At 41.6% G+C, this 24645-nt stretch overlaps 1 protein-coding gene across 2 annotated transcripts in view; it reads right to left on the reverse strand.

The window, feature by feature from the left end:
• The window catches only part of FARS2 (phenylalanyl-tRNA synthetase 2, mitochondrial), a 581883-nt gene that overhangs the window by 409161 nt on the left and 148077 nt on the right, over positions 1-24645 (reverse strand). For both annotated transcript variants that reach the window (XM_075316468.1, XM_075316467.1), the window contains exons 3-4: positions 13966-14558; positions 1791-1950 (exon numbers count right to left, since the gene is read on the reverse strand). In XM_075316468.1, the coding sequence (XP_075172583.1) occupies positions 1791-1950; positions 13966-14499 (694 nt within the window). In that variant the 5' untranslated portion in view covers positions 14500-14558. The remainder of the gene's footprint in view (positions 1-1790; positions 1951-13965; positions 14559-24645) is intronic.

A 24645-nucleotide genomic window follows, 5' to 3' on the forward strand; every position in this document is an offset into this window, starting at 1 on the left:
ACTAGTTAAATAACGTGCTAATGCCAGGTCAGGGGACAGCCCCAACGCATGTTTCACATTTGATTTCTCAAGGGGAGTCCACTAAGCTTGTAGTAATATCTAAAACATGCCTTCTTACCTCTTTTGGCAATGTACAGTGTTTCCCCAGAAATAAGACACTATCTTGTATTACTTTTTGCCCTGAAAAATGTGCTAGGGCTAATTTTTAAGGTAAGGCTATTTTCTGAGGAAACATGGGTTGGGAGTAAGTTTACTTCCCAAAAATGCAGACACCACCGGAGAGAGTCAAGCTTAGCAGACCCCGTACATCTGCGTCACTCCCAGGTCCTCCTGCGTTCCACAGCGGGTGCTCCCAGCAGGTCCTCTTGTGCTCCACAGCGGTTCTCCCCTGCTTCCAGCCAGCACTCACACACACATCAGATCGTAGGAACATTATAGACACAGAAACATCCGGTGAAAATGTAGTGCATTGATGCGCTCCACTTTCAAGTCCTCCATGCGTTCAACCATAGGTCCTCCAATCCACTGTGTTCCAGGTCCCCAGAGCAGTACAGTATCCCAGGTGTGTGTATGTGTGTGTGAGCGCAAATTCCACTGCAGGTTCTCAATGCGTTCCACAGCAGATCCTTGTGAACCATAGTGTCCCATTCAGGGTCTGGTGAGTATGATAGTGGGGTCTTCTGTCTTCATTCTCCTCCCTTTTGGGAGTGTCTGCTTTTTTTAATGAAGTGTCCTGTAGTATTTTTTAAGGATTTTTTAGCTTCATTATTGAACCAAAACTAGGGCTTATTTTCAGAGTAGTGCATAAATTTAAGTCTTAAGGCCACTTTACACACAGCAACATCGCTAGCGATGTCGCTGGTGAAAGCACCCGCCCACGTCGGTTGTGCGTCACAGGCAAATCGCTGCCCGTGGCGCACAACATCGCTAACACCCGTCACACTATACTTACCTGCCTAGCGACGTCGCTGTGGCTGGCAAACCGCCTCCTTTCTAAGGGGGCGGTTCGTGCGGCGTCACTAAGAGACCGCCCAATAGAAGGAGAAGGGCGGAGATGAGCGGCCGTAACATCCCGCCCACCTCCTTCCTTCCTCATTCACGGCGGCTGCAGGTACGATGTTGTTCCTCGTTCCTGTGGTGTCACACATAGCGAAAATTCCTGCTAGGGCTTATTTTCGGGAAACATGGTATTTATATATACTGATGTACTTCCGGGTCATGCGGCTATTCTTGGACTTCCTCATAATTTTTTCCCTCTATAATATTATTATGTAATTTTTTTTGTACAATAAAATCCTGTTTTCTAATTTTATTGACTACACTACTCCATTGTGTACACACACATATGAGATTTGGTATAGGGTATTATCTGTGACTTTCTGTGCCCTTTAATATACATAGTAGGCTAATATGTGTTATGATCTTGATATATGAGAATATTGATATGGCTTGTGATTTTTTGTATTAAAAAAAAATAAAAATTTTGTCAGTTTCCTAACTTTTTTCACGACTATATACATTGGGTGCATTTAACAAAATATTCCAAACACACAATAAAAAAACCATCAAAGAAAAATCAGATCTGAACGAGCCAGTTGTTCCTGTATAAAGTACTGGGAGGAACCTATGGGTTAGACTTCTACAAATAACGACGGATTATATAAGACTCGCACTCGCGCTACCTCAGTCTATGCGGTTTTCTGGGTGCCACCATACCCAAGAAAGAATTTTTAAAAACACTAAATTATAAAATACATGTTTCTTATTGAATAGTAATTATCTGCACATACCTTCACCAAACAGATGAGTGATTAGTTGGGAAACTGTCTGCTTTAGGCGAAACTCCACAAGTTTCATGGCTTCGAGCGTATGGCTCTCTTGTTTGCTGGACGTGCGAAAACCATTCTCAAACAATTGGCAGGCATCATTATTTTCAACTTTTGCAAAAAGCTACAAGAAGAAAAAAAAGAATAGATTATTGCACTGTAATAATGCTTTATTCATGGTTTTATTAGTATAACTGCAACATGTATAAACAGAAAATTCATTTTTGTCCAAACACAGCCCCCTGTTGGCCGATTAGAATATACATTTTAGGTTTTAACTGATAGCAAAAAAAAAAAAAGAAAATAGAAAAATTACGTATTATCAGAGACAACTATTTACTTGGTGGGAGAGGTGACATGCTGGTAAAACACGCCATCAATTCATCTCTTCAGAGACCAGCAAATGACTGGTAGCACTGGAGCGGCAGTGAAATAATTATTTATTAATGATAGTCATTAAAAGGGAGTAAAGGATTTTTTTTGCTTGTTGATATTTTTTATTATTTAAAGGAGAGTTCACAAATGTAACTTATCCCCTATATCTGACCGCTGTGGAAACTCCTAAAATTCCGAGAACGGAGGGAGGTTGATCATGCGCATAAGGCCTAAGCCACACAGCATGAAAATCGGTGCGAGTAGAGTGCGGTAAAAAACGCATTCCACTCGGACCAATATTAGCCTATGTGTCAGCACCCATCAGCGATTATTTTCTCAGCCCTAATCGGACCGAGAAAACAATAGCAGCATGCTGCGACTGTAATACGATACTGTTTTCTCTCGCACCCATTCAAGTCTATGGGGTGAGAGAAAAATCGCACTGCAGTCGCGGTACACCGGTGTACCGCGAGTGCAGGGCAAGAATCGCAATAGCTGGCTACGGAGGAGAGAGGGAGATAAATCCCTCCCCTCCTCAGCATCTGTCCCCACCCTGCGCAGCACCGGCCCGCCCCTCCTCAGTGCCGGCCACCCCCCGCAGCTGAGGTCCGCTCGCATGATCAGACCTCAGTTGCAGAGACACTCGCATGACACTCGGCTCTGCTGTACTGCCAGCGTGAGCCGAGTGTCATGCGAGGGGATTGCAGTAATCCCCATGTGGCCCCGGCCTTACCGCTCCATCCATTCTAATGGGAGCGCCAAAGATCAACCTAGCGCCAGTGCTCACCAATTTCCAGCACTCCCATTAAGAATGAATGAAGCTGTGGTGCACGTGATCGACCATTACTCCATTCAGCCGGGTACAGAGCTTTGCTTCCTGGTTGGTTTTAAGATTAGACCTCCAGCGATCGTAACGTTAGTAGTCACAACACGATCACCGCCAAATGTTGATGCTAGGGATCTGTTGGGGGAGAGTAAAGGAGTGGCATTATTCCAGGAGGAGACTTTATTTTCTTACACTGTCTTGTGCTTTTCAAGATTGACCTTTTTTAATAGCGGACAATCCCCTGAAGAGTCCCCAACAACAGTCCTCAACAGTAAAGGATATTTTAGTTTAAAAAGCCTCTATAGATCATATACAGGTGCAGGTATACATAAATTCGAAAAGAAAAAGAAAACAGACAAAAGTGTGTATTATGCAACCTGGACACCATGCCGCTATATCTCGATATGTCAATTTTAATATATAAGGATGACATGAACATGAACAAAGTATTATTTAGACTTTTAACAAATAATACAATTTAAGGAGTTTAGCCGTCACACACAATTCTTGTAACTCCTTTGGGACTGCTCGATTTTCTGCTTTTATTTTTTCCATCCCCTCATTCCAAGAGCCACAACTTTTTATGTTTCCATTGATACAGACGTACGAGGGGTGGGTTTTGCAGGACAAAGTGGAGTTTTTAATGCCACCATTCAGTTTACCATATCATATGCTGTCATATAATCCAAGCGGGGTGAAATTGTGACAAACTGTAATTCCATCCTGGTTTTTCAGTGTTCATTGTGCAGTTAAAATGACCTGGAAATGTGATTCTGCAGGCTTGTACAACTATGACAATACAAAACTTGGATAGCTTTTGCTATTATGAATCATCGTTCTGATCAAGAGCAGTGACCGGACTGTGCAGTCATAAAGTCCGCTACGGGAGCTAGTAAAATGAACAAAAAAAATTAAAAAAAAGTTTTAAAAATAGAAAAAAAAAACAAAGTTCAAAACACCCCTCTTTTGCCCCCCTTGAAAATAAAACAATAAAAAATACACATATAGTATTTGGTATCACTGAGTTCAGAAATGCCCGATCGATCAAAATATAAAATCAACTAATTTGATCGGTACACAGTGTAGCGAGAAAAAAAAAAACTTTCAAATGCAAAAATTATGTTTTTTTGGTTGCTACAACAGTGCATTAAATGCAATAACAGGTGATCAAAACGACGCATCTACGCAAAAATGGTATAATAAAAAATGTCATCTCATGTGTTAGATGTGGACAGGATGATGCCCACTTAATGCATGTTATATGGGGATATGGCCATATGGGTACGCTCACACGAGCGTGTAAATCGGATGAGTGCAATGCGAGAAAATCTCGTATTGCACTTGGACCTATGTTAGTCAATGAAGGAGAGCAGTTTGTCAGCTTTTCTCGCATCCAGATTCTGGATGCGAGAAAAGTGGCAACATGCTGCGATTTTCTGCTAGAGCCGTATCCCTCGCACCCATTCAAGTGAATGGGTGCGAGAGATACATCGGACTGCACTCGGATGTTATCCCAGTGCAGTGGGATATACGCACAGGCTGACAATGGAAGAGATGGGGGGATTAACCCCTCCCTCTCCTCCGCAGCGCCTGTCCTCAGCTTCACAGCTGTGACCTGATTGCAGGATCGGGTCCCAGTCGCTTTACACTCGGCTCACGCTCCCAGCAGAGCCTGAGCCGGGAGTCAGTAGCATGTCGCATCGGATGCCATACGCTCGTCTGAGTCCAGCCTATAGGTGAATTTTGGAAGCAGGCTTTGGAACTCATAGAACAGGTGTACCACAATAAAATACAGCCTTCGCCCCATATCTGCTTGGTGAATCTATGGGAGGAAGGAATAGACCCAGATTCTCCAATGGCCTTGATTATAACACACATTCTCTACCAAGCAAAGAAGTTACTGGCATATGATTGACTAGATCCCTCACCTCCGACTATAGTGGAGCTAAAAAATAAGATGAATAGTAGCCTTAGATTAAAAAGAGGAGTCTATTGAAAGAGGAAAGCACTTAGTAAATGTTATAAGATATGGCAGCCATGGATGGAGGTACCGGGTCTTCACCCTAGTGCGTTGGTCCAGGATCCTATCCTATCCTAACCGTCTGTTATTGTGCTTGCAATAAAGGGAGTCATTTCAGTGAGTGGGGCCTGGTTACTCCATAGGTTAGCGAGCACCACCAGGGGGGTTGAGAAGGGTGGAGGAGACTGACTGGATGGACGATTAGGAGAGAGAATGGTGGACACAGGTAAAAACATACCATGGAGTGACGAGGCCGTTAGATGATCTTAAGCCGGACAGATGTACTGTAGTAAACTGTAACTTTAATTTTTGTTAATACACAAGGTTATATTGTTTAACTGTTCCTTTATGAAAATCAAACTACTGTTGAAAAAGTTAACAGAGAATGGATCTGTAATTTTGACTAATACTGTGACTATGGTGTTGATATTAATGCTATGCCAGGTCTATCCGTTCTGCTCTGTATCAACTGTTGTGTATTTAATAAAAATGATCTGATTTAAAAAAAAAAACCCAAAACATCTGCTCTAGTCAAGACGCAAAAGATAAGCAATCACTGAGCCTCAGATGCCGAAAAATGAGAATACTACAGGTGTTGGAAAATGGAGACATAAGGACTTTTTTTTTTTACAAACTTCTGAATTTTTTGCTCACTACTTAGATAAAAGTAAACATGTTTGGTATCTACAAACTCGTATCGACCTGGGGCGTCATAGTGACACATTAGTTTTTCAAAATACCGAACACACTAAACAAAAAAAAAACCATTGTAAAATTGCACTCTTTTTTTGCAATTTCACCGCACTTGGATTTTTTTCCGTTGTCCAGTACAATATGAGGCAGAATGAATGGTGTCAATCTAAAGTTGTTGAAAAGTACAAGTCAGGGCTGGGTTCCAAAAAACTATCCCAGTCTCTGATGATCCCTCGAGCACTATCAAATACATTATCACCAAATGGTAAGTAGATGGTACCACAACAAACCTGCCTAGACAGAGATGCCTACCATAACTCTCAGCCTGGGCAAGGAGGGCATTAATCAGGCAACACAGGGACCAAATATAATGCTGAAGGAGCTGCAGAGTTCCCAAGTAGAGACTGGAATATCTTTATATACAACCACAATAAGCCGTGCACTCCATAGAGCTGGCCTTTATGGAAGAGTGGCCAGATGAAAGCCTTTACTTACAGCCAAAAATTGGAAGGCTTGTTTTGAGTTTTCCAAAAGACATGTGGGAACTCCCCAAATGTATAGACGAGATGAAAATTGTACTTTTTGGCCACTAAGGTAAACACTATGTCTGGCGCCAAACCAACACTGTTCTTCACCTCAAAAACACCCTCCCCACTGTGAAACATGATGGTGGCAGCATCATGCTGTGTGGATATTTTTGGGCAGCAGAGACAGGAAAATGGCCCGAGTCAAGGGGAAGATAGATGGTACGAAATACAGGGATATTCTTGTGCAATACCAATTTTCAGTCTGTCAGTGATTTGAGACTGTCACGAAGATACACCTTTGAACAAGACAATGATCCAAAGCAAACTGCTAAGACAACACTCAAGTGGTTTAAGAGGAAACATGTAAATGTATTGGAGTAGCCTAGTCACAGCCCAGACCTTAATCCAATTGAGAACTGTGGTCAGAGTTCAAGATTGCTGTTCACCAGAGGAAACATCTACCTTGAATAAGGTGGAGGAGTTTTGCCTTGAGGAATGGGAAAAAATGGCAGTGAAAAGATGTAGAAAGTTCATAGAGACTTATCAAAGTAGTGATTTTAGGGGTGTGAATAATTATGGAAACTGAAGTTTTCAGCTATTTTGTCCTATGTTTGTTTGCTTCACAATAAAAACAAAACCAAATGTTTACGTGTAGGCATGTGTTTTACATGAACTGATGCAAATCCCCCAAAAAACAAACAAACAGTGAAATTCCAGGTTGTTAGCTAGCAAAACATGAAAAGTGCCAAGGGGGTGAATACTTTTGCAAGGCACCATACTACAGCTGGAATATACCCTATATGGAGCATGCACTACCCATGACCCTGCTCCTTATACATATACATCACTGTAAGGGGTACTTTGCACACTACGACATCGCAGCTGCGATGTCGGTGGGGTCAAATCGAAAGTGACGCACATCCAGCGTTATTGTCGACATCGGAGTATGTGAATCCTTTTTACTATAATTAACGAGCGCAAAAGTGTTGAAATTGTATGATCGGTGTATTGTCGGGCATTTCCATAATGTCGCTACAGCGACAGGTACGATGTTGTTCCTCGTTCCTGCGGCAGCACACATCGCTGTGTATGAAGTTGCAGGAGCGAGGAACATTTCCTTACCTGCGTCCCGGCTGCAATGAGGAAGGAAGGAGGTGGGTGGAATGTTTACGTCCCGCTCATCTCCGCCCCTCCGCTTCTATTGGCCGCCTGCCGTGTTACGTCGCTGTGACGCCGCACGACCCGCCCCCTTAGGAAGGAGGCCGGTCGCCGGCCAGAGTGACGTCGCAGGACAGGTAAGTGCATGTGAAGCTACCGTAGCGATAATGTTCGCTACGGCAGCTATCACAAGATATCGCATGTGCGGCGGGGGCGGGGACTATCGCGCTCGGCATCGCTACAATAGGCTTGCAATGTTGTAATGTGCAAAGTACCCCTAAGAGTGTGAGTGGCACGGTTCACATAAAGAAAATGTAATCTTATGTAAAGCCATTTATAAAAATAAAAAATGGAGGTTAATGTGATAGATGGATGGACCAGTTATGCCAGATACACTGTAAATATGTGACTTCTCACTTGTTTTCTAGAGGGAGCCCGCCCCTTATCATGTGTCCATGTTTAGCAACATATCTGACTTATTTTCTACAAAGCTTAAATTCACACAGTTTAGGGAAAAAAATATTACAAACAAAAAAAAAAAATAAATTAAAAAAAAAAAAAGGAAAAAGAGCAATATTTTAATTTTGGCTCCGACTTCCACCCCATATGTTGGGATCTAAGCATCACTGAAGTCTGTCTGGTGAGGGAGGTTGAGAACGAGCAGCCCAGGTCTGGCCGGCGTGGTCACCTTGCTGGTGGGGTGTGTGGGGAGTGTGTGTACCCCTGATACAGTGCTATTATCAAGATGCTGAGAATTTGCACATTTTAAAAGTCACATTTTCTTCACTTGTATGCATGTGAACAGAAGGTTTAATTAAAATAAAGCTTTTCAATTATTTATGCAAAGATATTTTTTTTATTCACATGTGGGAAAGAACATAACATTCCTTTTAAATGAGATTAAAAAAAAAATTGACAGTTTAGAAACAAAGAAATAAGAAGAGTGTAGTCTCTAACAAGAAATAATATACTTGGGATAAATAAAATATATAAGGGATAAAGCTCCTCTACTGTGAGTTATGTAAATATCACAAGTCACAGCAGAGTTCTGTGGTCATAAAACACAAGTGGCCTTTACAGTGGTGGAACCTAAAATTGATCACATTCAGGCATCACAATAGCACTGTAACCTGACAATGACAATGATATTAATGGGAATAATCCATTATTAGGTTTTTACTATGTAATCTGACAGCATGATGTAGTGACAAAGACCATGATTCCAGCGATGTATCACTTAGTTTACTGGAAGCAACGATAGTTTTCTCTGCTGTAGATCAGCAGAGCTCAGAATGCTGAGCTTTGTAGAACTCCTCCCATAACCCTGATTAGCAGCTTATTGTGTACATTGACTGTATATTGACAGAAAGCTGCTAATCATTGTTGGGGGGGTGTGGTTGGACCAGTAGGCACTAGACACCTAAGGCCCAGTCACACACAACGACTTACCAGTGATCCCGAAAACGATGTGACCTGATAGGGATCGCTGGTAAGTCGCTGGGAGGTCCGCCGGTGAGATGTCACACAGTCAGACCTTACCAACGACGCAGTAACGATCAGCGACCTGTATAACAATCTCGGCGGGCGGTGGGACCGTGTTAGGAGGTCGTTGGTGTCAAACACAGTGATCCGTCTTGCCCAGCAGGACATCGCCTTTGTAGAAAATGGTCTGGACCATTCGACAACGACTAGCGATCTTACAGCAGGGGCTTGATCACTGGTAGGTGTCACACATAACAAGATCACTTGCGAGATCGTTGCTGTGTCACAGAAACGGTAACTCAGCAATGATATCGTTGGCGATCTCGTTGTGTGTGACGGGACCTCTAGTCCTTTAGGGAAAATTTCCTGCCGATAAAACACTGAGTGTATTAAAATAAGTGACAAATCGCTGGAATCAGAGTCTCAGCTACTACATAATGGAGCTCTCAGATTACATAGCAAAAACCTGGTGACAGATTCCATTTAATATATCGTGTGATATGTCCTTACACTTTTAGTATTAAATTTACGTACAGGTGCACAAATACACTACGTGGCCAATATACAAACATATACGTACACGATGCGTCAGCACACTGTGATTAATGATTACGTGAATTGCACTATTGCTATAAACTTTAAATTTGCAAGGTATTTATTTAGCGTTTTTTGATCAGAGGGCAAAAACCATCCACGTGAAGGTGTACTTAAATTGTCTATGTAGTGAATTGTTCGTCTTTTGTACTGGATAAAGGTTCATCGCTCCTGCCAGAAATCCATCCTGTGATTTCTGAAGCCAATTTGCCATCGCAGAACTGGACAATCTCTCATAACAAATAAGTGATGGTATATATTGGAGATATTTATTGTTCATTAGTGGTCTACTGTTTGTTGTTAATCCTTAGAATGATGGGACTGCAGTGCTAGGTAAGCCCTATTGCTCCACATGAATGGGAACAATGCCGTGTAGGAGGAGAAGACACAGGGACTTTTACTGCTATGTTCTCCAGGTCCTGGAAGTACTCAAAAAGTGTTAACTAGTGGTGAGCGACCACTATCAGGCTCGGGTGCTCGGTACTCGTTAAGAGCAGTTGGATGCTTGCATGGGTGCAACTAGAGCATCCAAATATAATGGAAATCAATGGGGGACTCGAAAATGTTTCTGGAAAAATCTCACTGACTTCATTATAATCAGGGACTCAAATTGCGCCCATCCGAGCATCCAACTGCTCTTAACGAGTACTGAGCACCCGAGCATGGTAGTGCTCACTCACCACTGGTGTTCATGTAACCTAGGAATATGATATCTTATTATCTAAATCGTACAGTGTAAGGGCTAACAAATCATTTATTCGACTTTCAGTACAGTTAATGGGTCCTGAAGCTTCATAAGGAAAAAAGATATACCGTATTTTTCGGACTATAAGACGCACTTTTTTCCCCTCAAATGTTGGGGGAAAATGGCGAGTGCGTTTTATAGTCTGAATGTAGGGCTGCGGGGAATGAGGGTGCTGCGGTGGAGCGGGTCATCGGCGGCACGAGCAGGCTGTAGCAGCCTGCCGTGACCACGTGGACCCGCTCATTTAATATGCACGCCCATCATCCCGCCCATTGTCTCTCAGTGCTGAAAGGTGGGCGGGGTGATGGGTGGGGGGTGCGCGCATATTAAACAGCCTGCCCGCATGATCACCCCTGGCAACTACAGCCTGGAGTGATCATGTGCGGCTGTATTCACTGCTCCCCATGCATCATCATCAGTGCGGGGGGCAGTGAATCAGTACACTCACCGGTCACTTCCCTGCAGCACCGTGATGTCCTCCTGCCTGTACCGGTGGCGGATGTGTGGAGACTAGCGGTGCGCACAGCGATGACGTCATCGCTGTGCGCATGTGTCCATACGCAGCCGCCGGCGGCACAGACAGGAGGACATCGCGCTGCAGGGATCGTGGCCGGCTCCACACAGGTAAGTGGCCATGCTGCTGGCACAGACGGAGGAGGAGCGATGCTGCAGGGAGTGAGGTAAGGTGAGTATGAACGTTTATTTATTTTTTTTATGTGCCACAGGATGCGGGCCATATACCAGGATGGGGGTATATAGCAGGATGGGGGTGTATAGCAGGATGGGAGTATATGAGCAGGATGGGGGTATATGAGCAGGATGGGGGTAAATGAATAGGATGGAGGTATATAGCAGGATGGGGGTATATAGCAGGATGGGGCCATATGCCAGGATTGGTTATATAGCAGGATGGGGCCATATGCCAGTATAGCAGGATGTGGCCATATACCAGGATGACGGTATATAGCAGGATGTGGGCTATACCAGGATGAGGGACATATACTGTATATACAAGGCAGGAGGATCATTCCCAGGATGGGGTACCTTAGTAGAGAATTTGGGGACATTACCCCCTTAACAGTGTCAGCAGCAGATCCTCGCCCCATAACAGTGTGTCATGACCACATTTTTTGTTTAAAATTTTATTTTCCTATTTTCCTCCTCTAAAACCAGGGTGCGTCTTATAGTCCGAAAAATACGGTACAGGGGATACGCTGTGAATGTACCTGGTGGTGGAGGAAATTAACGCAAATAGGCCAATTGGCTGCTCATCTATTGGGGTTGTGCACCCCTGCACAACCTCAGTTGAAGCTTGTAGGATAATCCGTAAATGCTGGAGGTATCTGTGCTCCGCCAGCCCCCATGGCCCCTGCTCCAGTATTGCTTCCGGATGGTGTCAAATGACCGGAGGAAACCGGAAGTGAATCACCGCATGTCCTGGCGCACGGCTCACCAGTCCCTGGGCAACCACAGGTCCTTCAACTAATTGCCGACAATGGAGAGATCCCGGAGCTGCTCCTGCAGCTAATCCCTCCGGTGGGATATAGACATATATGAAGATGAAGATACCTTAGACTATCAAAACGCGTTGTAGCCAGCTAGAGGGACAATAAAAAGTTTTGTTTTTATGCCTCATTCAATTAATTTACTTGCCCCAGCGTTCCATCTGACCGCTATCACTGCCCCATCTGAAGCTTTGAGACACAACGACCATGCAGAGCTACTATATTCTGATTTGTCAAACAATGCCTATACTTGCATTGATCTAATCTCCAAGTATCTGCACAGGCCCAAAAGGAAGTGAATGAACTAATAGTGATAGTATGCGTTACAAGTCAAGCATTCTGATCATTACCTACATGGGTTTGTCTCGGTTTTAGCAGACACAATCAGATTAGGAAATAAAAAAGACTGTTCAATTGTTATTAACTCTCAGAACATTTTGGTTTTGCTTCATTCCCCTTTTCCCTGCTGCGCTTAGCAAATTTAATTACAACGAGAGAACCTCGACACAATGTTCTAGAATGAATATTAAGTATTCACATTATTAGAGATATTTTGGAAAGCTAGATTCACATTGCGCAGAAAAGAGTGCTCGGGGAGGGAAGATTATAATTATTGACCTTGACATTTAAAGGGGTTTTCACATCTACATTAAACGCAAGAAACGTCTGAGATACTACGAAGCGATTATTCAGAAACAAGTTGTACGTTATATACTATAACTAACTACCAGTGACTCATTTATAGGGGTTTGCCACTACTTTAGAAGTCTCTTTGATGTGAGCTAACTGCCATAGATAAACTTTACATTACAATTGAAACCAGAAGATTACATACACTAAAAAGACACATCTGCATATTTTTCTCACTATCTGACCTGAAATCAGGAGAAACCTTTCCCGTTTTAGATCATTTAAGCTGGTGTCATACATAACGACGACGACAACGACGTCGCTGCAACGTCACCATATTCTGTGACGTAGCAGCGACCATAGATGATCGTTAGTAAGCTGTCAAACATGTTCTAAAAAGCAGCGACGGAGCAGCGATCATAGCGACGTCGACGGTCGTTGTGTGGTTTCAGACGTAGCGTAGCGTCGCTGCTGCGGTGTCAAACACAAGGATTATCAGCTTATCAGCATGGCGCAGCGGGATAGCAGCGATCAAAAAATGACCTGGAGCATTCAGGTGCGAGCAACGATTTCGCAGCAGGGGTCTGATCGTTGTTATGTGTCACACACAGCGACGTCGCTGTTGAGGTCGCTGCAACGTCACAGAATATGGTGACGTTGCAGCGACGTCGTTGTCGTCGTCGTTATGTGTGACACCAGCTTAAGGAACCAGAATTATTTACATTTGTCAAATGACAGAATAATAAGAGAGAGAGAAATTGTTTTAATGCATTATTATTACTTTATGCAAAGTCAAAAGTTTACATGACTTTAGGGTACTTTACACGCTGCGATATCGGTACCAACATCGCTAACGAGTGTACCTGCCCACGTCGGTTGTGCGACGTGGGCAAATTGCTGCCCGTGGCGCACAACATCGCTAACATCCGTCACACGGACATACCTTCCTGCGACGTCGCTCTGGCCGGCGATCCGCCTCCTTTCTAAGCGGGCGGTTCGTGCGGCGTCACAGCGACATCACATAGCAGCCGTCCAATAGCAGAGGAGGGGTGGAAATGAGCGGCCGGAACATGCCACCCACCTCCTTCCTTCCTCATTGCTGGTGAACGCAGATAAGGAGATGTTCGTTGTTCCTGCGGTGTCACACATAGCGATGTGTACTGCCGCAGGAACGACGAACAACATCGTACCTGCACCAACAACGATATTTGGGAAAGGAGCAACGTGTCAACGAGCAACGATTTTTCACGTTTTTGAGCTCGTTGATTGTCGCTCCGTGGTGTCACACGCTGCGATGTCACTAACGGCGCCGGATATGCGTCACTAACAACGTGACCCCGATGATATATAGTTAGCGATGTTGCAGCGTGTAAAGCACCCTTAAGAGTGTAATGCCTTTAAACAATAAGCGACAGCCCATATTATGATGTCAATTTTAGCCAAATAATTCCTTTAAAAAACATGCCCTACAAGACTAGTTCCAACAGCCTCGGCACTCCCTAAATTCACCGGTGATGACTCTTTGGTGATAATGTATCACTATATAGCTGCAAACACATTATTTACCATATGTTGTTACTTTACCTCATGGTTTGAGAAAAGGCAGACACCTTCCATTTGATGAAAAACTGGGTGATGACTCTTGTCAATTTCGTCCCGTCGGTATACATCCCCCACCATCAGAAAAGCATCCAATCCTGAGTGCATCAAATCCCACTGATGGGCTGAAGTGTGAGCACGTAGCATGTGTGTCTTGTTTAAATAGTAATTATCACCTTTCTTTCTGCTAGGATGGTCCAATGGAATAAGTAATTTGTCGAAATTCTGTTCTGTGGTAACAATTGGGCTGAGATCATCATAAACAGAAAAGAGAGGGTTACCAAAGCGTCCTATAAATTCCCTATAAAAGTATTCCTTGATCCTCTCTTTTATTAGCCACAGTGGATGATACTTCTGATTGTGCAGGTTCATCCCCACCAAGGATAAAATTTTACTGGTGACATTTGTGTAATCATCTCGGCGGAATTGTCTACCGAGTAGTTCTACTTGGCCAGAGATATCAGTTGTAGACGTTTTAGAGGTTATTGTTCGTAAGCATCCATACTTTATCTTATTCATCTGTATTCTTGAAGAACCTTTAGCTGTTGAACATTGAAGAACATTGTGTTTCCAAGGACCTAGAGGAAAAAAGAAGGATAATAAATAGATACATTAATTTACGCAAAACAAAATGAAATATATTGCACTGCAGAAAGTATGCATAATGGCAATCATGTTGAGAAGACACCCCCTAACGCTAAAAAAGACCACTCTTTTATGCAATTTTAAGTGTTTTATTCAAAGGTTGTCATTATCTATATCTATCTAACAATTTATTTACAAATTAAAAAGTAGCTATACTCCTGCCTTAAAAGCTAACACTTATCATTGCAGAAAAATGCCCTCATGGCTGTTATACGTAAACTGTGACTTAGCTGTGACCTAATAGCGTTTGTCAGCATTTTCCACACAAACAGCCATAATGCATTGGAATATATGGATATTTCAATGCATTATACTGGAACCACAATTCTGTCATTTGAGACAGTTACTGATTACTTCTTTTTTTGTTTTTCCATTCTTCAAAAAAATGACCTATTTGGAGCCCAGATGCTAAACACAAAGTGATGCTCAACCTCTCTTTAGTAATTGCCATAGATGTTTTAGTTGGGTTCGGATCAGGAGACATATTTGGCCACTGAATTACTTTCACCCTGTTATTTTTCTGAAATGGAACACTGGCCTCAGATGTGTCCTTTGGATCCTGGTCACTTTGGAAAAGTGCACATTTACCAAGTGCACAGAGAGCTTGTAGCAGCTTCTCTTTCAATACAGAGCAGTACATCTGTGAATTCATGATATTACCAATGAAATGTAGCTCACTGACACCAGTAGGACTTATGCAGCCAAACATAAAGACACTGCCACCAACATGTTTCACTGTAGGCACAATACATTTTTCTTTGTACTCCTCATCTTTGCAACACAACAGTTTTGAAGCCTTCAGTTGAAAAAAAAACATTTATATTGGTATCATCGTACTAGAGTATGGAGTTCCAGTAGTCTTTAGGTTTTTCAGCACGGGCCCTGACAAATTGTAGGTGGGATTTTTTTGTGCGTGGGCATTAGGACAGGCTTCCTTCTTGGACAACATCCATGTATGTCATTCTTCTGCAGTGTACGCCATATTGTGTCACAAGGAACACTCACCCTGGTTTGGTTTTGTACTTCTTTAGCTACAGAGCCTTGCGAAAGTATTCGGCCCCCTTGAATTTTTCAACCTTTTCCTACATTTCAGGCTTCAAACATAAAGATAAATATTTTAATGTTATGGTGAAGAATCAACAAGTGGGGCACAATTGTGAAGTTGAACAAAATGTATTGCTTATTTTAAACTGTTATAAAAAATAACTAACTGAAAATTGGGGCGTGCAATATTATTCATCCCCTTTAAGTTAATACTTTGTAGCACCATCTTTTGCTTCGATTACAGCTGCAAGTCGCTTGGGGTATGTCTCTATCAGTTTTGCTGGTCTCCCCGAGATCAGTGATTGTTTTGTCTTGTTGGTCTACTGGCATTGCTCCCACCTGGCCAGAATCCTACTCCACACTGATGAGGGGCAATACCCCGAAACAGCTGTCTGTGGATAGATACCTGGCCTTAGTATTTCCCTTGTCATATCTTTAAACTTGTCAAAAAGTTGGATATTGACTAAAAGGGCCACTTAATATGGTGGTTATGGTGGTCTCCTAAAAAGAGCCACCCCTTGGCTGGGTCCTTCCCAGAGGGATATCTGGCTGGTTTCTGTGTTGAGACTCCTAACAGAGGCTCCACGGACTTTTTTGATTTGTTTAGTTTTGCACAATGAGAGACTAAAATTCTTGCCCATTCTTCCTTTACAAACAGCTGGAACTGAGTGAGGTTGGATGGAGAGCATTTGTGAACAGCAGTTTTCAGCTCTTTCCACAGATTCTCAATTGGATTCAGGTCTGGACTTTGACTTGGCCATTCTAACACCTGGATGCGTTTATTAGTGAACCATTCCATTGTAGATTTTGCTTTATGTTTGGGATCATTGTCTTCTTGGAAGACAAATCTCCGTCCCAGTCTCGGGTTTTCTTCAAGAATGGCCCTGCATTTGGCTCGATCCATCTTCCCATCAATTTTAACTATCTTCCCTTGCCATGCTGAAGAAAAGCAGGCCCAAACCATGATGCTGCCAACACCATGTTTGACAGTGGGGATGGTGTGTTCAGGGTGATGAGCTGTGTTGCTTTTACGCCATACATATCGTTTGGCATTGTGCCCAAAAAGTTCGATTTTGGTTTCATCTGACCAGAGCACCTTTTTCCACATGTTTGGTGTGTCTCCCAGGTGGCTTGTGGCAAACTTTAAACAACTCTTTTTATGGATATCTTTGAGAAATGGCTTTCTACTTGCCACTCATTAATAAAGGTCAGATTTGTGCAGTGTTCGTCTGATTGTTGTCCTATGGACAGATTCTCCCACCTCAGCTGTAGATCTCTGCGGTTCATCCAGAGTGATCATGGGCCTCTTGGCTGCATCTCTGATCAGTCTTCTCCTTGTTTGAGATGAAAGTTTGGATGGACGGCCAAGTCTCGGTAGATTTGCAGTGGTATAGTACTCCTTCCTTTTCAATATGAACGCTTGCACAGTACTTCTTGGGGTGTTTAAAGTTGTGAAAGTATTTTTGTAACCAAATCCGGCTTTAAACTTCTCCACAACAGTATCATGGACCTGCCTGTTGTGTTCCTTGGTCTTCATGATGCTATCTGCGCTTTAAACAGAACACTGAGACTATCACAGAGTAGGTGCATTTATACGAAGACTTGATTACACACAGGTGGATTATATTTATCATCATCAGTCATTTAGGACAACATTGGATCATTCAGAGATCCTCAATGAACTTCTGGAGTGAGTTTGCTGCGCTGAAAGTAAAAAGGCCGAATATTATTGCACGCCCCAATTTTCAGTTTATTCTTTTTTATAAAAGTTTAAAATAAGCAATAAATTTCGTTCAACTTCGCAATTGTGTCCCACTTGTTGTTGATTCTTCATCATAACATTACATTTTTTTATCTTTATGTTTGAAGACTGAAATGTGTGAAAGGTTGAAAAATTCAAGGGGGGCGAATACTTTCGCAAGGTACTGTAACTGCAGTGAACCTATCATGATGATCTTCTTAACCCTTCTTATCAGAAAACACATTTGTTTAGCTGTTAACATCTGTAGTGAGCCTTGATGTATCTGTAAGGCCGGTTTCACACATCTGGCTTTTCTCCACTTTATCAGATCCGGCGCGCTCCTGTACAGTGTTTACATTACAATCGCCGCACTGCAACTTCCTGGTTACATGCTCCGGTCACATGACAGCATGTGACCGGAGCTTGTTGCACGGCCATTGTACTGTATACACTGTATGGAAGCGCGCCGGATCTGACAAAGTGGAGAAAAGTCGGATGTGTGAAACCAGCCTAAGATGTTGCAGTTCAACCTTTGTTAAAGGTTTGTATGAATTTTGTTACAGTAACTGATAAGTAAAGCTTTCTTGATATTCTTGTAGCCTTCACCTTTCCACCTTTCTTGTGAAAATAAATGATTTTCCTTCTCAGGCCCTGTGTCACTTCTTTTCCATGTAGTGCCATTGCTAAAAAGATGAAATAGGATGGGTTTTACTTGTTAAGTAATGCCCCTTTATAGATAGCTGTTTGCTGGACATCTGTGTAATGAATAATGAAATTTACCTGTGGTTGAATTCTTGCTAATTAGCTTTGCTTCTAAGATTTTCATTGAGGTATACTCATTCTTTCAACATGGTCTTGAAATTATTTGTAAAGAAAGATATTTTTGGGGTGTGAAAAAAAATCTTATTTGCAATCAATGCCCACATTTCTGATGAATCTTTTGGGGTGTACTAATTTATACTGAGCACTGTATATGTACAAATTGGAAGCATAGGAAGAATACTGTACACAAGTACTTTTTGAACAGTTCACGGTTTGGTCGTCATTTACAGTTCTGTTCCTTTATAGAAGCAAAAATAAGAAAATGATCAATTGCCAAGACAGAGGCTACAACAATATCACATTTTTAATGTAGACAAAAGGGTCTATTTTATTTTTTGCCTTCTGGTAGGTCTCTCCCTAGTGATTTCAACAACTCTATAGTTGAAAACTAAGACTTGTCATCCGATTATAAAAGTAGTTCAAGGATTTTAAGTTGTTTTCTTCACTCGAATGGAGACCCATTAATCACAATAATACCCAGAACAGCATTTCAAGACTACTTACATTGGCGGAGATGATTACAAAATGTTTTACACTTAAATAATATCAACAGAGTTGACATTTTGTATCATATGAATTATTGCACTTTAATAAAGGTTTCAGTTAACTTTACACATATGGTTACATTTTTATTGTTCACATTTTGTACATCCTTGGGTACCAACAATTTTATCCGTCTGTCTACACACAGATAAAATTGTTGGTATTGTTCTGTTACATATTCATAAAAAACTCACCAAAAATAAAGCCAACAGCCAAAGACTGGTCAGATAGTGGCAAAAGCACATGCAAGATGCATACGGCCCCCCATGATAAAGGTTGGAAGATCACAGGTGCAGAAAGCCTATAAAACAACCACCCTCAGCCTATTATAACAGGAGGGGGAGGTTGCTGGCAAATTTTTTTTATCAATTTATTATCGCACAATTTTTGCAGGATGCAGCCGGTCCCCTGGGATGTCTGTCCATTGTGCCAATGCACCTAGGTGCTGGGCAGCCCGCCTGATCTAATAGAAGGGCGTGATCAATAGGCTTTGCCTGGACACTGTGCATTGCATTGCACGTATCTGTGTGACTGACGCCCTATATTAGATCTTATTTGTGTGCAGTTTTTTGCCAGCAACCTCCCCCTCCTGTTATAATAGCCTGAGGGTGGTTGTTTTATAGGCTTTCTGCACCTGTGATCTTCCAACCTTTATCATGGGGGGCCGTATGCATCTTGCATGTGCTTTTGCCACTATCTGACCAGTCTTTGGCTGTTGGCTTTATTTTTGGTGAGTTTTTTATGAATATATACTAATGTCCTATGATGAGCTTTTTTATTGTTCTGTTACAGTAAGAAAAACCCATCATGGTTACTGAAATAACTTGAAACTGGCAACTAATAAAAAATGAGCATTGATTTGAATTGGGGTTAAACAAAAAAAACAACTAGTGAACAGGGCCTGGTACTGGTGTACCTTGACCTTAGAGTTCATCTCTAATTTCTTTGGTAGTTGTAATAAGCTCTTTGGGTATCAGTCGTATCTATCTCTTCAGTTTGTCATCCATTTTCTTTCTAATCTCCTGATACAACTCTCTCCTTAGTTTTCTTTGGTCCATGCTCAGTGTGGCACATACCATGATACTAAACAGCACAGTGACTACCCTTCAAATAGCGAGATTGACAGATTGTTATGATGTTTGTAGATTCCTTAGTTAAACATGTCTCTATGGTGAAAGTATTTTCAATCTTTTCTAGGGGTACCATCATTTTTGTCTAGGTCATTTTCATTAGTATTTTGTCTATTGAACTACCATTCAAAAAGTAATATCTGATTTTTCATTAGATGATACTCTATAAATTTACATTGAAAATGACTTTTTATTTTATCAGTTTAGAATTGCATCAGTGTGAACTGTCCAATATTTTTCATTTTACAACCACAAACGTAAATTTACTTAAGATTTTATTTCAAATACCAACAAAAAGTAGCGAGTTTTTGTGAGATGTAACGTAAAGGCTACATGGTTTTCTTAATGTTTAAAAAATACAAAACTAAAAATTGTGCCATGTATTTGTATTTAGACTCAAAAGGTATGTTTAATAATATTAGGTATAAAAATAGCAACAGTAACAGGAAAAGATCCTCCAAAAATTAAGTATTACTTACAGCAAGATGGGCTGCAGTGTGTACATCACCCAGGCCAAAAACTAGTACTCTACCAGGATACAGCTAAACCCCCACTAAAGTGGAAGCATCACAGGTGCAGGAGAAGCAAATCACACACACACACCTCCATGGAATGGAGGGGGCGATTGCTAGATGATAAAACTGCACACTATAGTGGCTTGCATAGAGCGCTGTTCACACATGCAGATAACACAGTCACAAACCCACAACCTATTAGGTGACGCCCATACTATTAGATCAGGCGGGCTGCCAAGCCATACCCCAATATGTATGGCCATAAATATCAACAAAAACCTCATATGTTTTTCTACAGGATACAGCCAGGACCCTTTCTGTTGGGCCTTGCATTGTAGAGTCAATATATAGGAATTACAGGCTCTACCACATATACTAGAGGTGCTTTGGGGATAAAGAATCATATAGTAAAGTAAATCCCAGCACTCAGAATGAAAACAAAGGGGGAATTATGCAAAAGTGAATTTATTGACTAATACACTGCAAAAGGAACCTAACCAGGACAACAGCACCAACGTTTCGGCATAGAGCCTTTCTCAAGGTTGTTGCCTGAAAAGGTGTGAAGACAATAACAAAAATGAGTGCATTTTTTTACAGGTGATACACAGATTATGTACAAGATAATACAAATATACATGAAAATATACTGCGGAACGTACATCACTGGTCAGAGTAAGCAAACACGGGTCTCGAAGGACAACCGGAGGTTTGCAAATAAAGGTAAGGTTCCACACGTTTTTGCAGAGTATGCTCTTAATCACATGGAGAGAGAGATAATTAGTACAGGTATAATAACAAAATTGCGTACCATAGGAGATAATAATGGTCAGGTGACAAAGGTAAAAGCAGACAGCCGCATACCAGCAAGTCCGCTCATTACAAATTCTATCAGCTCTGTTGCGACAAACAAGGCAGTGGAGGTTTCTCATATTCTTCATAATAGTGTGATCATATACAACCATGCAAAATACACACACACACACACACACACACACACAGAAGATTGGAAACAGGGGATTTGGAGAGATGAGATGAAAGTCAATACTGTAGACTAATCTCAAATGTATAGAAATGGATCTGGAAGAAACAAGGGAAAAAGGGGCTAATGGATTGAGAAATTGAAGGAACCGACAAGATTGGTGTAGGAAACCTGATGATATGGGATTGTTTGACAGCGAAGGTATTGGATACTTGACAAGGAGTGATGCTTTTCTCAATGCTTAGCTATACTGTATGTGAGTATTCTACAAGATGAGTTACTTTGTACACTCAAGTACTATAGGTATGAAAAAAATGACAAAGTGTTCCAGCAGGACAATGACCCGAAGCGCATGTCGAGATTAGCAAAGAAATGTTTCAATGGCAATGAAATAGTGGTGGATTGTCCCCCACAGACCCCAGACCTCAATCCAATCGAACACTTGTGGGAAGAGCTGAAAAAAAGCTGTATACTACCCAAGTGTGTCGACCAGTATGTACCAACATTGGAACCAAATACAAAAGAACAGAGATGAGATTTTGGTTAAGACCTGCTTGAATCTGATCGAGAGCATGCCCAGAAGGATTCAGGCAGTATTGAAAGTCAAAGATGCATTTACAAAATACTAACAAAATAATAAAAATAAAAATTTAGTTTTTTAGGAGCAAAACAGTAACAATGCCGTGACATGACAAGAATCTACAGAACTAATCATATGCTAAATAGCTGCAATTCAAATTATGTGTGAGATAGCAAAGATAATTGTCTATAAAATGAAGGTAGTCTCATCCTGAAAGATGTAGTGGATGGTGAGATATAGAGCCTGAATTTCAAACGTTTGAAACATTGGTACCATTTTGCTTGTTAGTGTATTCTGGTATATATAATCCACCTCCTGGGCCCATCCTGCTATATATCTCCCTAATCCTGGTATATAAGATCCCCATCATGGGGCCATCCTGGTATACAGTACAGACCAAAAGTTTGGACACACCTTCTCATTCAAAGAGTTTTCATTACTCTGAAAATTGTAGATTCACATTGAAGGCATCAAAACTATGAATTAACACATGTGGAATGAAATACTTAACAAAAAAGTGTGAAACAACTGAAAATATGTCTTATATTCTAGGTTCTTCAAAGTAGCCACCTTTTGCTTTGATTACTGCTTTGCACACTCTTGGCATTCTCTTGATTGTCTGTACTGTATATACTTTTGGTCTGTACTGTATATGCCCCAGTTATGCCACATAAATGATTCCACGCACCGTCCATCCGCTCCCTGTGTGTGCGGCGTTCTTTTCAACTGACTTCAGCATGTAAGCGGTGATGCGCATAACATCAATGTCATGCGCCCCTGACGTCAGCTTCTGGCTAATCCAAAATGAATAGTCACTGCTCCACATACACAGGATTATGGGCATGGGAAGCAGTGAATATTCATTTTCTTTAATAGCGGACACATATGATCGCCCCAGTTTCTGGAGTAAGCCGGTGGTGGCGATCAATTTGTCCACTATTAAAGAAAATGAATATTCACCGCTTCCTACACCCATAATCCCACCCAATTCTCAGCACTGGCTTCAATGTTGAAAGGAGGATGGGATTATAGGCATAGGGAGTAGTGATAATTTCCTTTAATAGTGAACAAACGTATTTACCACAGCTAGCGGCTTCCAGGAGCTGTGCCCCTGTTCCTGCCTCCTGTGACTTAGTCTATTGCTGCTAAGACGGCAATCCCCCCCAAGCGAGCCAGGCACATTCAAACTATAAGACGCACCTTCCACTTTCCTCCCAAATTTTGGGGGAAAAAAGTGTGTATTATAGTTTGAAATATGCAGTACTTAGTTGTTCATAAGATTCATGATACTTTCTTCACAATCCTTTTTGTATAAGATTTTTTGGTTTTAATTTACATCTGATTATGGTACTGATGACCCACAATTAGCCTTTAGTAAATTTATCATAATTATATAATAATAATGTGCTAATTACTGCTGTTTCACGGTTAATTCATGTGGGCTGGTAATGTTTTTAATAATCATGCGTATCTTTCTGTATTATTCCATTATATAATCCTTTACTTGAAAAGCAATTTGAAGTAACAGGATTCTTGTCTTCTATAGAAACTGATGAGCAAAAGGGTAATAATGTTTTGAACTTTTGACTTTCAGGCTCCATATCTCACCATCGACTACGACTTTGAACATCAGACTACCTTCATTTTATTGACAATCATCTTGGCTATTTCATATAGAAATTTGACTTGCAAATATTTAGCATATGATTAGTTATGGAGAATCTTGTCATGTCACTGCATTGTTACTGTTTTTCTCCTAAAAATCTAAATTAAAATATTATTTTGTTAAAATTATTTAAATCCATCTTTGGCTTTCAACACTGTCTGAATCCTTCTGCCCATGTTCTTGATCAGATTCAAGATTGTCTCAACTAACATCTGATCCCAGGTCTCTTTTACACGTTTCCAATGTTGCTGCATACTGGTTGACTCACTTGGTTATGTATACAGCTTTTTCTTCAACTCTACACACAAGTTTATGATTGGGTTGAGGTATGAGGACTCTGGGGACCAACCCGGGAACCCTACTTCATTGTTATTAAACCATTTCTTCACCAATCTCAAAATATTCTGTGGGCTGTTGTCCTGCTGGAACACTATCTCGCCCTTTCAAACCCATAGTACTCTAGTGTACAAAGTAACTCAACTTGTAGGATACTCATAGCTCAACACTGAGATCACTATCGATCCTGGTCAAGTATTTTTTTGGGCCACCCTTCAAGACTTGTGTAACGTCTGTCACAGGGTGCTTGTATTGATGTCTGTGATCTCACTGCAGTGTTTGTTGTGCCAGAACTGATAGACCTTGTGATGAGCCAACTTGTTCAACCTGGACGTTCACCTCTTGGCTTTTAAATGGATGGACGGACTTGATTTCATATCTTTCCAAATGTCATGGCACTCACATAATGCAGTTTGGCAATTTTCTTGGCTGAGAGACCATACAAGTTTAAGGGACCCAAACTTAAGTGTAATAAAATTGTGGTAGTAAGGGCTAGCGAGCTGCAAAAGGAAGCAAAATGGGGATTAAGAGAATTATACTTACCGAGTTGCAGTGCGCATGTCACACTGCTTCCGGGTCTACTCATTAAATCTCATGAATATTTACTGCTTCCCCACCCACCCTCTATGACATTGTCATTGGTTGCAGTCAGACTGCCGGCATC

Source organism: Anomaloglossus baeobatrachus, chromosome 6 (genome assembly GCF_048569485.1).
Source record: "Anomaloglossus baeobatrachus isolate aAnoBae1 chromosome 6, aAnoBae1.hap1, whole genome shotgun sequence".
In the NCBI taxonomy this organism is placed as follows: Eukaryota; Metazoa; Chordata; class Amphibia; order Anura; family Aromobatidae; genus Anomaloglossus; species Anomaloglossus baeobatrachus.